This window comes from Calonectris borealis, chromosome 13 (assembly GCF_964195595.1).
Source record: "Calonectris borealis chromosome 13, bCalBor7.hap1.2, whole genome shotgun sequence".
Classification (NCBI taxonomy): Eukaryota; Metazoa; Chordata; class Aves; order Procellariiformes; family Procellariidae; genus Calonectris; species Calonectris borealis.
The window spans coordinates 17,356,686-17,372,193 of record NC_134324.1 but is presented as its reverse complement, the minus strand read 5'-3'; the positions used below and the strand labels follow the sequence as shown (position 1 = coordinate 17,372,193).

At 40.1% G+C, this 15,508-nt stretch overlaps 2 protein-coding genes across 2 annotated transcripts in view; both read left to right on the top strand.

The window, feature by feature from the left end:
* Positions 1 to 290: 290 nt before the first annotated feature.
* Positions 291 to 10,015, top strand: LAMP2 (lysosomal associated membrane protein 2). Its single transcript, XM_075162362.1, has 9 exons — positions 291 to 541; positions 1,622 to 1,740; positions 2,272 to 2,485; positions 3,138 to 3,299; positions 4,069 to 4,286; positions 4,819 to 4,938; positions 5,215 to 5,293; positions 6,123 to 6,290; positions 7,570 to 10,015. The coding sequence occupies exons 1-9, from the start codon at positions 400 to 402 to the stop codon at positions 7,707 to 7,709; spliced, it is 1,362 nt and encodes a 453-aa protein (XP_075018463.1). The 5' UTR covers positions 291 to 399; the 3' UTR covers positions 7,710 to 10,015.
* TMEM255A (transmembrane protein 255A) overlaps positions 6,274 to 15,508 on the top strand; it is a 53,163-nt gene continuing 43,928 nt past the window's right edge. The window contains exon 1 of the mRNA XM_075162364.1: positions 6,274 to 6,290. The gene's annotated coding sequence lies outside the window, so the exon portion shown is untranslated. The remainder of the gene's footprint in view (positions 6,291 to 15,508) is intronic.

The following is a 15,508-nucleotide window of genomic DNA, read 5'->3' as shown; positions in this document are numbered from 1 at the left end:
GCCCCATGTTTTGCATTTCGGCACCAGCGAACATTTATTTTTTGCAGTGAAAGCCTCTATATTAAACTTCTTTGAACGCGTATCTCCTCCCAGCTGTCTCTTCTCAACTTACAGCAGCCCCCGGGAAGATGGGCCCCCCCCCAGAGGGCCACAGCAAGCCGCCGGCGGCCTGCTTCTGCAGAGGCCCAGAGCGGCCGCCCAGGGCAGGGGCAGGCGGACGGTGCCGCCCCGCCGCCGGGCCCCGCCGGGCCTCCCGAGCAGGCGGGGCCGGACCCGCACCGACCCGCCGCCCGCCCGAGGCGCCGCGCGGGCAGCCTTCTGTCCGCGAGCCATCGAATCGAGACCCGGCGCGGGGATTGGCGGCGCGCGGGCGGCACCGCCCCTCCCCTCACATGACCGATGGCGAGGTTTTTATCGCGCCCGCTCGCCTCTGCCTCTCGCCGCTCGCCGCCCCCCGGTGCCCCTGCCGCCGCCGCCGGGAGCATGGAGCCGCGCTGCCCCTCCTCCTGTCTCCTCTTCCTGCTGCTGCTCGGCACCTCCGGTGAGCGGGGCGGCGGCCGTCCCCGGGCCCGCGGGGGGGGGGGGGGGGGGCAGGTATCCCTGTGGGTGCGTGCCACCTCCCCACCCCCCCCCCCCCGCCCCGTCGCGCACGTGATGCGGCGTCGGGCAACGGCCGGTCGCGCGCGGGGGCGCTGCGGGCTGCCGAGGTCCTCGCAGGCCCGGGGCCGCCTCAGCCCGGTGGCGGCTTCCCCGGGGCGGCCCCGCGCTCGGCCCCGCAGCGGAGGCGGCGCCGGGCTGCCTCCCCGCCGCGCTGTCAGCCGCAGAAGGGGAGCGGGGGCCGAGGCGCGTCGCCGGGCCGGCTGCGCGGGGGGGCGAGCGCGGGTCGGGCCCGGCGCCCTTCCCTGGCCGCCGTGCAAGCCGGGCGGCTAATGCGTGTGTTTCCCCTGAGGCCTGTCGGCCAGGGCGGCCTGCCCGCTGCTGGCCCACCAGAGCGGCGCGTCCAGGCCGTTGGTTACCTGCGCCTGTGGATCTTGTCAAACCTCCTCACCAGCGGCCAGCTCAGAGCTGTGGGGGTCAACGGTCACAGCAATGCAAAGCAAAACCGGCTGTGGGGGAGGGGGTTAAAAATCCAACAGCTATAAAAACTTCTCCAAAAATGTAAAGGGAATTTAATGTCCATGTCTTTGAGTCAGAAATTGTGGAAACACAATGAAGGCACCCCGATCTCATCTCTTAGAGGTCAACTTGACTCATACCACTAATGAAACGGATAAGATAGTGGGAGGACCCTGGTCTACAAGCAGTACATTGTTTAAGTGCCGTGTTCATATGCTTCAGTTTACTCAGTTTGTCACCAGAAAGCTAATACTCATTTAGATTATTAGTCTTTGTCAGGTAAATAGACTGTAAAACAGTCTCTCAGTTTTTATCTAGCTTTGATAACTTCATGGTGTGCTTCTTAGTTTTAATACTTTTTAGAAATCTAGCTACTCTTACAGCGTCTGGAAAATGGAATCCAGTCCTGAAATAACTTACTACTTTGTAATGAGCTGTCCTCTTCAGTGGTTCTAGAAAATGAAGTAAAAGCAATGTCTTAATAGGTAATAATCATGTCTTATAGGTTTTTTCCAGTCCTATGCAGTGGAAGTGGATGTAAAGGATGCCTCTAATGCTACGTGCCTGTATGCAAAATGGATGATGAGATTCTTGATAAAATATGAAACAAACAGTAGTGATTATGTAAGTATTTGGAGGTAACTTTTGTTGAGAATTGTATTTTGTCCTGGGTAAAAGTTTAAGTGCACTCTTTTGCCGAGGGTGTTTGGGTTTTTACTTTTCTTTTTCTTTTTTTTTACCAAGTCAGTTGTTCAGAGTATTCTTAAATATTCATTTTAAAACAAAGCATAAGTTCTCAATTAATAATACAAATAACTGAAGGTTCCCTATTGCACTTACTTAAATGGCATACTAGTCAAACTCGGTGGGTTTTGTGCATCAGTGTAGTAATGTTCTTAGCCCAAATAGTAAATGTAAATTGCAGCTCAGCACGGTCAAGATTTACAGCCAAGTCAGATTTGTACTTTTGTACTTCAGTCTGATATGGCTCCTTTCTAAGTCAAATGTCAGGGACCCTTTTTCATAATTTTGTGGAATAACCTAAAATAATCTTGCTAATCTTGTGCAAAGTTCCATCTATCTCCAGGTTTACAATCTTGTCGTGGGGAAGAACTGCTATCTGTGAAAACATTTAAAATTACCCTTTTCTTCTAGAAAAACACAACCTTGAATTTGTCATCCAGTGTGACACACAATGGAAGCGTCTGTGGCAATGACACACAAGCTGCACTTCTGGCAGTACAGTTTGGAGAAGGTCACTCTTGGAGCATTAACTTCACAAAAACCAACGAAACTTACCAGGGAGACTTCATCTCCTTTACCTACAACACCAATGATACTGCTGTATTTCCTGATGCTAAAAGAAAAGGTAACGTTCGGTGCAGCATCCTACTTACAAGACAATCTCGGCCACAAGCGTCAGATCTTGTGTACCTGACCTTGGTTGGCTTTTTCAAAGTTAGAAGGACTAATAATGTACCTAATGACTTCTATGCCATATACTGCCTAATTATTGTTCATCATACCTGCCTACCGGATAAGAATACAGACTAGTTAGCTTCACTGAATGTATGATTCCTTTAAGTGGAACAGAAGGGGAAGGTTAACTGTTTGAACAGCCTTGATCAGTGAGGTGCTGCTAGTAGACAACAGGCTTACGGAAGATTCATTTTAGTGTGCACTACTTGACCTTCCACCTAGCAAAGCAATACAGTGTTAGGCTTTCCGTGTACTAATACCTACTAATAATAGGATTTTTTTTTTCCTTAAATAAAAACTTAAAAATTTCCTTAAATAAAAACACCTTTCTAATGGCTTGTCTAGTTTTGGAAGCTTGGTTACTTCTCTGCATTACTTAGCACTTCAGGTCAGGACACATAGGTAAAACATTCAAGAGAGGTTAGGATTGTTAAACTTAATAATCTCTTACTCTTTGTTTTATGGAATTATATAAAACATAACACTACCTATAAATGTTCTTACAGTTCATAAGGCATTAAAATATTTGTGCTTATTTGTAGGACCAATTACTATTGTTGTAAAGGATATAATGCGTCCAGTTCAACTGAACAATGTCTTCGTGTGTCATAATACTGACTCTTTTGAAGCAGAAAATGTAACACAGATTTTCTGGAATGTTACTGTGCAGGCTTTTGTTCAGAATGGCACAATTGGTAAAAAAGGTGAGCATTTCAATTTGTGAATGAGCTTTTTTGTATTGCACCTTAGTGCAGGGAGCAAAGTTCCAAAATAAAAAATCCACCAGTTCTAAGATGCGCTGTGTTGAATAATATTAATGTAAATATCCTTTAGGACGTCTTTCCTTGTTCCTGGAAAAATAGATTAGTAGAACAGATTTAGTAGTATATAGTAATGTAGATTGTTCCCATGCCAGGGTAGTCTAATAATGTGTGTATTCCAGTAATTGAGGTATTAAAAATAAGCACTTCAGAACTGCAGTTGCTGACTAGATACCTGAATATCTGAGCTTCAGGGTTTTTAACTGACTTCAGTGGTAGCCTCTGCTTTTTCATTTAAATAGCCCAGAGTCTCATTTCATAGCTCAACTACTCAAAAGAGATGAACATATCATCCTGCTTCGTATAGCTTAATTGGGTTGCTTACTTTGTCTACAGCAAATACATATCACACTTTTATAACCACTTAGCTGTCTTTGTCCATGTGTTTCACTTCTGTGTGTCGGAGGTAAGTAGTACTGCATACGCTACCTGGATTTAAAACTGTGGGCATTACAGAATTTCTGAGAATAAATGGTAGCTGTAAATTGTTTGGAATACTGCGCCACAGTGCCGAGTTTGAGACTTCTGACTTGGTGATTAGCAGACTCCCAATAAGCCTAGATTTCAACAGAGAAATTGGTATCTGTATTGAACTGACCTCTGAGTTATAAGAAATTTCAGCACTGAAATGGTGGTTAAAATTTCTTTTCAGAGTCTAGATGTCGTGCTGATACGCCTACTTCTGCACCTACCGTTCCGCCTACTATTGCCAATATAACTACTGCATCTACCACCACTTTATCACCTGCTCCAACCACGGCTCCCAAACCTGTGGAGAATCCAGACACAGGAAACTATTCTCTTAAAAGTGGAAATAAAACTTGTCTTCTGGCTACTCTGGGGCTGCAGCTGAATGTTTCCCAAGACAAGGTGCTTCTCTTCTATTTTGTAGGAGTAGAAAGGTTGCTGTAGTTATTCGGTATGAAATGCGAGTGCAGGGTATTGCTTTGTACGCTGCTGGCTGTCCAGAACTGCTTCCAAGTATTGTATATAGCACCTCTCTGACATCAGAATAGTTTTGTGCCATAATATCTAGCTTCAAAACCTTACATGGATTCAATGTAACTCATTACTGGGAGTACCTCTAACATCGTTCAAAGCCTGGGACTTTCTTAGCTTTTAAGGCTGTTGGTACCTGCAGATACTGTCTTTCCCCGCAGAGGGAGCCAAAGCTAACCTGTTGTATTAGGTCAACAAAATCAGACTTCACTGGGCAATTTGTTTGCTTCAGTATTACACCCTGTAAACTTAACTCAAGTAGTCTTGGTTCAGTAGTAGCCAGGCTCAGTCTTCCTGCTGTCATCTTCATGACAAGCTTTTCCAGCCTAAGACTGCTACTGACTGAAGCAATGTATTTCTAATGGCAGCTGAACGTCTTTGACATGATATATCTGCATTTCAGCCTCTTCTGATCAACATCAATCCAAAGACAACTAGCGCAGATGGTGCATGTGGTAACACAACAGCTATTCTGAAACTGAATGACGGAAATAGCACATTGATTAGTTTCACATTTGTTGTTGTAAGTAACTTCTTTTATTTTAAACTAAGTTTCCACTTTAACAGCATTGCATGATAATCACTCATAGTAAAATCCTTCTGTCACTTGCTGGTGGTAGGCTGTTCCCATATAGGAAGTGGAACTGCTAGCTGACTGCCATAAGACAAATGGAGAATTGGGTTAAAGTTCTAGAAAATGTAAGATGGTGGTAAATGTGTTAGCCTTTGTAAAGCATGTGTTCTTAAAGTTAAAAATGCAGAATTGCACACTGACAGTTGGTTCTTGCTTCTTAAACAGAAAAATGCAAGTGCAAGTGTACAAAAATTTTATCTGAAAGAAGTGAATGTTACACTGCTCAACCGTCTGAATGGTTCTGGTAAGAAATAGTATCTGCCTTAAAGCAAGTGTAAGCTTTTATTTAATGTCTGTATTTATCAAATGCTTCTGACTTCTTTCAGTGCTGTTCATACTTACTGATACTTCCTATCTTAGGTCTTTAAGCTGGTAGGAACAAAAGTAATAAGCAGAAATGGCTACAAGACTTACTTTAAACAGCAGTGTGAGATCATTGTCTTTTCCTGAAACTTCTGCTTATGGGGTCTCTTACTTTGTGATAAACATACATAAATTAAGAGGGCTTCTGTATAACTGTTTTCAGTAACATAATTTTTTGAGGTGTGAAATACAGTTGTACCAACTCTGAAGCTTTTTCGTTTTTCCTAAACTGGCTGTTGTCTTCTTTGATTGAAGATGCTGCTGTATCTTCCAGCCACTTCTACTTAACTCTTACTGGGAAAAGAGACCAGTCCTTCAAAAACTAAAGCATACTTTTTTCCAAATCAAAAGTATGTTGTGTTGTTTTGTTTTGTTTTTTCCCCAAAGTTGCATCTCACGGCTACTGCAGTTAAAAGCACTAAAGCTAAAATGCTTGCAACTCTGCAATGTTGGGATGAGTGGAGGTACAAGGAAAGCCTAATGTCATGCCTATGTGGAGGATAGGTTACTGCTAAGTACTGTAATAACTTCAGTGCCTGACTTCTTTTGGTTAAGCAGATCAATCGCACTTCAGATTACCTTGTTTTTCAGAGAGTAGTCAGTGTTGAAAAGTTGGCCCTTCTAGATTCAGCTCCTTATTCTTATGATTGTATTAGCAACTCGCGTGTATTTAAAGTGAGCAATTTCCTTTTTTTTTTCTTCTTTGTTAGTCATCTCAAATGCAGATAACAACAATTTCAGCAAGTGGGATGCTTTCCTTGGTAGTTCTTATATGTGCCGAAAAGAGCAAACTCTTGAGATTAATGAAGATCTTCAAATACATACTTTTAATCTATGGATTCAGCCATTCCTTGTGAAGGCAAATAAGTTCTCTACAGGTAAGAGTTCTTCTTTTTTGTTAATTCTTGCAATGCTTGCAAAATTCTTATTTGCTAAAAAGCACCAGCGTTGGGCAGAAGCAGTTTATTTTTGAAGTTATTGTTCCATTGTTTTGTGTTTTGGTTTTGTATGTTGTTTTTTTTTTTTAACACATGGAATGAAGAGAAGTTCTGAGACTGACATTTAAGTTCAAGGAAAGATTTGTTCTCATTTAAAAAATGTCTGCTAGGTATGTTGGTTCTCCTTCATAAAACTTGAAGGAGCTAGCAACACTGAAGAGGGACTTAACCTCTAACCTATTCTGCAAGGCAATGTTTGTCTGACATCATCTTGACATACAGCTCTTTGTACCTCGAATATGTAAAAAAATGGGACAAAACTTAAGCAGAAGTGGACTTTGGTAATACTGTTAGGTGTTTTGTTTCTTTTTACCTGTCAGTCTAAGGAATAGGAGTGTTGGGGGAAAAAATGAACTTGCAGAGCTTCTTTCAGAAACAGACTTGAGTATCCAGAATGAAAGAAAGATTCTAAAATGTTTGTTCGCTGCATTATCTTGGTCTTGTCTGGGGAAAACTGGAATGGCTTAAATGACCTCTTTCTTAATCTTGAGTGTAACCTGGTCTTTGTACTTAACGATAATACTTGCAGCACAGTCTTATTAGACTAGACTAATCTGTAGACAGATAGATTGGGTGCAGATTTTTTAACTTTTTTTACACGGAGGTAAGTTAACTCCACAGAGGTATGTAGAGTAAACAGTATTTATCATAATACGTTCTAAAGAGTTAGGGTCCCATTTCACTCTGTAGTTCAAGTTGCAGCTAGCTTCCTCCTTCTCCTAATCATAGTTATTTCATCTCTCTGTAATATGTCTCCATTCTGGATAGGTTCTTGATACCAAATCTAGGTCACTTTATTCTTAATGAGTAAAAGCACCAGGCTTGCTTTAAGCATGAACTAGATAGGCCTGGTTCTGTCTTCAGAGTAGAAGAACGGCTACTCCCTTGTCTAGTACAGATCTCGTGCACATGAAAACTCGTACACCAGTGGCACTGCTGTTAGCTTAGTATAGTATATCAAATGTTCCAAGTGATTATAATGCTTAATGTATGCTAGATGTACCCATGAGACCTCTGCAGTTCTTCTCTCTTAGTTTAAAGATGTAATAATACTTGATTTTTGAACACCTTCATATTAAGGAAAACAAATTTTTATACCACACTTGGCAAATATTCTGTCTTTATTTATTCCTTGTTGCAACCTTTTTCTCATCTACAGCCCAGGAGTGTTCGCTGGATGATGACAGCATTCTAATCCCAATTGTAGTTGGTGCTGCACTTGCTGGCTTGATTGCCATTATAGTGGTTGCTTACATAATTGGCAGAAGAAAAAGCTATGCTGGATATCAAACTTTGTGAATTTAAATGTGATTCCTATTCTGATTTCACTCTAAACAAAGCAAGTGCAAGTTCTGAAGTCCAAAAAAGACCCAAAACTTAGAAGTAATTACTAGCCACAGCTAATTGGAGTTGAGAAACAAAGAGAGAATATTTATCTCGGATGAAGCAGAACTACGTTTTTAGTTTTCCTGCTCTAAGAAGACAACGTGGGTTTCGTAGCTGTTTTGAAGATTTCAAATATTGGATGAATTGCTAGGCTAAGGATTTTATCTTGCAAAAACCCTGAAGTGTTTAGGATTGATTTCTGCTTTTTACGAATTGTAGCCTGAAACAAGAACACCTTCTAAACTGATGTGCATTGGGCGACTCCCAGAATAGCATAGAATTTGTACTTGCTTCTCTCCTCTGCGTTCCTTAGTTGTTGTCATAATTGTGGGTTAAGCTGGCAGCATTAGTCACTATGTTGACTCATATAGTATTTAACAAGGACTGTAAGATGCCCAGTAACAACTTTGTTTTTCGTAGAATTGACCTTTAGGCTGGTGATGAAGTGATCTTTTGAAGTGGCAGCAGTAACTTACTTAGCTTTGACAGAATTTGAGTAGTTTACTCCTGCCTTGGTGTAGTTTCAGGAATCATTCCTATACCGTGGCTGTACAAACAAAATGGGTAACCTATACTTGCCAAGCGGTGGATATATAGGAAGACTTCAGTGCCATTTCCAAATGCTTTCAAAAAAAACCACAAAAAAATTAGTTAGGCACTGAATTCTTCATCACTTATTATACCTTGGCAATCATCTAAAATACTCAACTGAGGCAGAGTTCTGCTAAATTAATGGAAGCTTTTTTGCTGGCATCAGTTTAAAGGGAATAACCTTTCTAAATATTCCAGAACTTTAAAGTGCACTTAACTTTATATCATATTCTGCACAGAACTGGTCTGTCTTGTTGCTTTGAATGACCATTGTTTAAAGATGCTTTCATTTAATGAGCCAGTATCTGTTGTTGCAGCTTGAGCTGTCTTCAAATCTTCATCTTGAATGGTTCTCTGCCAATAAAAATTCACATTATAACTGCCCGCCATTGGCATTCTGAATGTTTAATGTACTTTGTGTTTGATTGTTTGCTGTGTAGCATTTATTAACGTTAAGAATGCAAAAGCCAAACAAGTCTGAGATGGACCCACAACACCTGTTTTTCCTTGCTGTATGGAAAGGATAACTAGCTTAAAAAATGCAGTGCAACTGGACTGTTCTTAAACTGCAGCTCTGTAGAGACTAACCCTTGCTGCACAACTTTTCTCTGGCCTCCTTGTGCTGTAATACATAGTTTTTACTGCATGGAAAAAAAAAAAGTCTTTTAGACTTCTAGGTAAGTGTGGCTTTTTTGCATATGTCATAACATGAGCTGCCTAAACTAGTTATTTAATGAACATAACGTTGTCTCCCCCTTTAGAATGAGTTTAGCCTGCATCAAAGCTGGTTTAGTGTTTTATTAGTGTTTTCTAGGGTTGTAGAGATGTCTGTGGCATGTTTGTATACAAATCATAAAGTACACTTCTTTCAGTAACTTTTTTTTTGTAAAAACAGTTTACTCTTGACACTAGCCAAGGAAGCAAGTATGGGTGGATAATGCTTACTATAGCTTGTAGTCTACAGTTTGAATTTTGCATCAGTTACTGAAATTCATTTTAATGAAAGTGGGGAACTACTATAAGTTTAATCCTGAAACAGGCTTCAAGACTTCCCATTTTAATTAAAAAAAGTGGATCTAATGACTTTCGTATTAATATATCCTCAAATGCAGAAGTTCATATAGGTTTTTAGCAATTTTGTGACTGATGTTCAGTGGTACCAGTTATACTTGCATTTCTGTTAAGGAGTAGTTACCTCACTGTATTCATCTGACCATGCAAATTTTTGAACTGTTTTGAACGGTTTCCAAGTGGCGATATAGAAGACTAGTGCAAACGGCTCCCAAAATTCAACACCACTAGAAGCATCTTTGCAAAAACCTGCAACTTAATCTTCTTTTGCAAGTATATTGGCTCAGAGATTGAAGTACTCCTAGACTGATGTGCAGATAACTGGTTCGAAAAAACATCTAAGTTTCACCTGACTGCCTGTTGTTATAAAACCACTAGTTTTCCTCTTTGTATTGCTCCGTAGGGAACTGTCAACCTGTTCAATATGTGTTCTAAATAATAAAGATTGTTCTATTTCTTAAGGAAACTTGTTTAAATTTTTTAACTGATTTGAAAACAGACATCTTGTACTGTCTCTTTTTTAAAGAAAATAAACTAAATGATTAAGGTCAACTTCAGCCAGTCTATATCTGAGATTCTGTTATATAGCTGGTGAAGGTGCTCCTCGAGGAGTCCTCTGTTGTCTGTGTCTTCATGCTTTGTTTTGCAGCACATTCTGACGTGTGCTTGGGTGCAATCCGCTAGCAGAAAACAGCTTGGGGACTCATTGAGACATTGTACGTCTGGTTCGTCATTAGAAATTTGCTTGTAAACTCTTTTGTCAATTGTAGCTCCATCCAGACAAGATGTTTTTATGATTGATTTTGGTAGCCATCTTAAATTGGTGTACAGCTGTGAATGTTCAGTTTCTTCTTGCGGTCGTCTTGGAAAATGAACTCGGTCTCTGCATTCAACAAAAGTGGGAGAGCAGTAGGGAGCCTTCTGGGAACTGGTTAGTAGCTTCATCCTCTATGGTAGAAGCTGTGTTGATCCTGTCTGTGCTGCCAGTTCTTCTGGTAACAGTAGTGCTATATACTTTTTTCTGCATCAAGAGAGACACTAGTCTTCCCTTTACCATACCTCTTTCTGGTCTATCTCGTGAACTCTGTGGTCATATGACAAGGGGAAAAAGTGCAGTCTAATCCTACGCCCTTTCTTCTTGATTCTCGCCTGCACTGCTTAAATAATCATTATGTTAAAGCTGCCTTCTTACCTGCTATACAAAGTCAAAATAACATTAGTACCTTCCTGAAGCGTAAGACGAAGCTTTTTTAATGTGAAGAAAAACACAAATAAATATTTTCATAGGCTCTTGTTAAAGAGCTTAACAGTGGGGTTCCTACGGATGTAAATCAGTCAAAATGAATTTAAACTAACTTAAGTGCGCTTGTGGATGTTGAATATTAATGTGTATAATCTATCATAGACTGTGGTTTGTTTTGATTACTGTTGACTGTGCCTTATATACAGTTTACTAAATATTAAAGTTGTGCTCTAAGATACCAAGGTTTCTGATCTTTTTGGCTTAAAGATGCCATGCTAGTAGTCCTCAGAAGAAGCTTTTCCAGCCAATGAAGGCTTTTTTTTTATAAATTTACCACAGTGTTCTCTATTGTATAGCATATACCAATAAAAACACAAATTTTGGGCTATCAGTTGCATCTCATGATTGGAACCAAAAGTGAAGATAGCTTTTATACTGCAACTAAAAATGTTGGGGGCCAAAATTTCTGATTATTTTGGATGGAGACACATTCAACCAAGTATGTCGAAAAAGCTATTCCTCCTGGCCTCAGTGTGGAGTCTGCTTGTCGTGGTGTACAGTTACCAGGTTCTGCATTTGAAGACACTTCTCTGAAGCTTCTAACCATTGAACAGTAACAATACATGGATAGATGTGTGCCAGCAACAGTGGCAGACTGGAGAGAGGTAACGGATGCAATGTTCCTGGTATGAAACTTGAAACCCTTTTTATCCTGGGAATTCCTTGTAACAGTGCCATAGTGTGATGCGAATTGCAGTGATCTTCCTTTAAAGAAGAGAGAAAGTGAATTTCTGTTGCTACTTGTTGGGCACCTTTCATCCTTAGCAAATTCATTCATGTTTAGTATTAATGACCTGTTACTCAGCATGTAGTAGTTACATTGTGTATGTTGATCTTCAGTGAACAAAGATGACTAAACATCAAATTCAGTTCTTTTTAAGATGCTTAAATACTTTCTCAGTAGCCAGAATGCTTTGAAATAGCTCGCTGTATATGGTATATATTTTCTTTCCTCTTTTTTTCCCTTCCAAGTGTTGCTCTACATGGCAGTAGGTGCCTTCAGATTGTCTGAGTTTAGTATTTTCAGGTGCTGAAAATACTCCATGTGTTGTTTTCTTTCCTCTTAGCCAAAGGCTTTCTATAGCCTTTTGTGAAGGGGTAGTGGCAAGTGTGTGCTGGACTGTAGGGAGCTAAATCAAGACAGTAAATCTACCATAATTAAGGCTGGCTGAGTTAGAGGCTCAAAGGTTTAAATATTCACTTAAAACTGTATCATATCTTACTGAACATCTCATCTTGGCACCACGCAGGTGGAGCAGTGCTCTCTTCACAGACGGGAAGAATGCCAAGCCTGCCTCCCTGTCTAAGGTGTATCACTGAGCTTGAAATCAGTTTCCAGTGTTGTTTGCTAATCCTTGCATGAGTGCTTCTATCAGCAAGGAGTTCATCACGTATTTTACAACCTGTATATTAAAAACCACTGTAGCATTACTGCTGTCCTTTCTTTTTTCCTCTTACGTTGATTTCGATAAGGTCTGCATTGTTCTCAGCTGAAACTGATAATGCTTTTCTTGTATTTGGATTGAAAATAAATAAAGTTGCCCACCCAAAGAGAGAGTCTTCCAGTGTTTTCCATTCGGCGCTTTCAGCATATGTATCTTGGCTGTCTCTTGTAGTTTTCAGTAAGTTTCTACTTTTTTACTTGGTTTGCTGCCTGTTATTTCTGTTCATGTCTAGAACCTAGAGAAGTGCTGGTGACTTGGGTTTGGACAAGGCAGTAATATACCAGTCTGTCTTTTTTTTTGTTGCTGTATTGCTGTTAACTCTGAGGTGTGATCAGCTAATGCATGCTTAGACTGCTGTTTTGTCCTCACATTTCAAATCGGAGTGTACTGCTCACTAGAGGAAGATGAAATTAAATGTACAAATCAGAAGTATATTACCAATACAAAGGATGTATGTAGTATGAATGTTTAAAGAAATCAATTTATCAACTCATTACTCAATACTGATTCTACTTTAAATGTATCATTGTATCTAATGCAGCGTAAGTTCTCAAAAATGTCTGTTTGCTCCTTGCTTTCTTTGGTTTTGAATGCCTGATTTCCTTTACTAATTTATTCTCCCTTGCTTTTTTTGTTTTTTCTTCTTTCTGCAGCCGAAGAATGCTTTGCTGATTCTGACCTGAACTTTCTTATTCCCATCGCAGTGGGCATGGCACTTGGCTTCCTTATCATTCTTGTCTTTATATCTTATATCATTGGAAGAAGAAAAAGTCGTACTGGCTATCAGTCTGTATAATCTCTTAATTCTGTCTCTGTTGCCACTTTCCCTGCTTTTCTCCTTTTCCCAGACTCCCTGATCTGCCCCTTTAAAAAGAAGAAAAACAAATTAATTCATAGTTTCTTTATTTAAAAAAATTTAAAAAACACTTCGACAGAGTAACGTGCCATGAGTCTGAGGGAGAGTTTTAGGGTTACTTGAAGCTGCTGTATGATTATGGAGAAAGTGTTCTGAGGACCATAGAATTGAATAGGGTTGATGTGTGTCCACGTGAGAAATGTGATTATTTTGAGTAAAGATGACATCTATGAAACTTTTTCTGTTGTTTAATCTTTTTATACAAGAAAACTTCTAGTTGCATACAGCTTATCTCGGATAATGCTAAAGCTAAAACCATAATTAAAGGTGCAAATGCTGTGGGAAAATGAATACCAAGTTCTTAACAGACTTCTACTGGGAACTTGGCATATGGCTGTTGTCTTTTTTCATTAGCAGCTTGTTCTTGTGAATCAATCTGACTTTCCTATTCCTTCTGAATGTAAAGGTAGTACCTGATTTCACTAATAAACTAATATAATATGAGAAGAACATCTGATTCTTCTAGTAAATTCATTTGTTTAACATCAGTATGGAGAAGTTGACTGGTAACGTATGTTAAATAGCTTTGCACTAGCATGATGTCTTTAGTGTCTTCATTCACTAAGATAAGGCTCAGTCCTGGAGAACTTTCACTAAGAAAAGCCAACAGTCTGCCAAAGGGAACGTGTCCTGTGCCGTTTTGTTTCACTGTGTTTTCCCTTTTGTTCTGAGCTCAATTGTGAAATGAGGGCAGGAGGCTGGAATTTCACTGGCTGCGGCTTGTCTCGGCTTTGATTCTATGCACATAAAAGAAACTATACAGCGTTTCAGCACTGGTCCGTGTGAGGTTCAAGAGTATTTTGAGAGCTCTCAAAGACTGACTAAGAACACAGATTGTTCAGAGATTCCTGCGGTTCCTTTGGACAGCTTTCATGGGTTAATGGGATCACTCAAAAGCTGTGATCTAGGAATGCAAGTGAAGATACAAAAACAGTGTGTTTTGATAGGATTAATCTGCTTTTAACCTCCTAATTATTGCACTCTCAAACAAAAATGTTGAGTAGTGTAAGAGCACAAAGTTTCTAGTATGAGGAATGCTGATCATAAAGCAGAAACTAATATATATACGTATAGTGAAGAAAGTGACTTCCAAAGGAATAAGAGCATCTGACTTGTTTGAAGATGCTTTCTTTGTTATTAATGCTGTACCTTTTGCAATTCTATGTTCCATTTCTAAACTCTACCAAAATAGAAGCTAGTCGTTTGTGGTTGTGTTCTGCTTCATTCCCATCAGGTTCATGTTGGTAGGATGAAAGAAGCCTCTTGCTCTTTCAGCCTCTTTGGTCCGTCTCGGTAAAAGCCCTTTGCAGCCAGTGAACCCTGATTTCTGACTGTGGGACAGCTCAAGAGCTGCCAGGTCTGCAGAGAGCTGCTGACAGCACACAAAGTTTCTGTCCTCTGCAGCAAGTGTTTACTAAAGCTACTTCAATATTTAATCTCTTTGTGCACTGAGCCTGTATCTGTGTTGTAGGGGAAGCACTTTCAGTAATTCACATGCACAAAGGAGGTAGTCAACACTGATGTTTAAGTAATTCACAATAGCTATATATTCAGGGAAGGGAGATTCCTAAAGAGTTAGTTTTGATGTTTGAGAAATACCTGTACGTTCAATTATTCTTGTCCTCACTGTGACCAAAGATAAGCTTTACATGAATCTGACAAAACTGATTTTTGTACCGCACGTGGGCTCTTGAACCAAGTTGTCTTTTTTTAGGAGTGTAATTTAATGCTGCTGAGTTGGACTGTGTGCTTTGGGTTTGGTTGCCTTGGTCTTTTGTGTTGTACCTTTGCTCTCTCAATACTTGATTTCCCTGCCAGAGTGGTAAATGGTGAATTATTTTGAGACTGGCAATTTCTGAGTAACACCTGCTTGTCAGCGTGTGTTGCTTCTCTGCTGCCAGCAGATGGATTCCATCTATGGTTTCATGCTCAGATTGCAGATCAGAGTATTTTGCATCACTTTTGCTAGGTTATTTTAGTAAAATGTGGCAATTTCCTAGATGTACATATATATATATTTTATATATACATATAAAGTATTATTTTGGGCTTCAATAAAAGTCAAAAATTGAGCCAGCACTTTAAGGTTGTTGTAGCATGAAGAGTGGTGTATACAATTCTCTGAATCTTGAAATGACTGTACAAACATGCTGAAAGCAGAATATGTGTATGGAAAATAAAGTTAACTATGGTGTTTATAAAGCTTTGTTTTAGTGTAAGTAGACACGCATGCCATCTCTGAGAGCTTTTCGAACGGGATTGTCAACGTGCCTGGATCAGGATGTTGGTGGGAAAACAGAAACTTTTGCTTCTAAGCTGTTCACGTATTTACATCCCAATTAGTTGATCTTTCTTTGTTGATTGGATCAAAGCATGGGTCCAGTGT

What these genes read in the sequence shown, in the direction of transcription:
- LAMP2 (XM_075162362.1), top strand. Translation starts at nt 400, where the DNA reads ATGGCGAGGTTTTTATCGCGCCCGCTCGCCTCTGCCTCTCGCCGCTCG. An exon ending in TGAATGTTTCCCAAGACAAG is followed by an intron (nt 4,287 to 4,818) that starts GTGCTTCTCTTC and finishes TCTGCATTTCAG; the next exon opens with CCTCTTCTGATCAACATCAA. An exon ending in GGCAAATAAGTTCTCTACAG is followed by an intron (nt 6,291 to 7,569) that starts GTAAGAGTTCTT and finishes TCTCATCTACAG; the next exon opens with CCCAGGAGTGTTCGCTGGAT.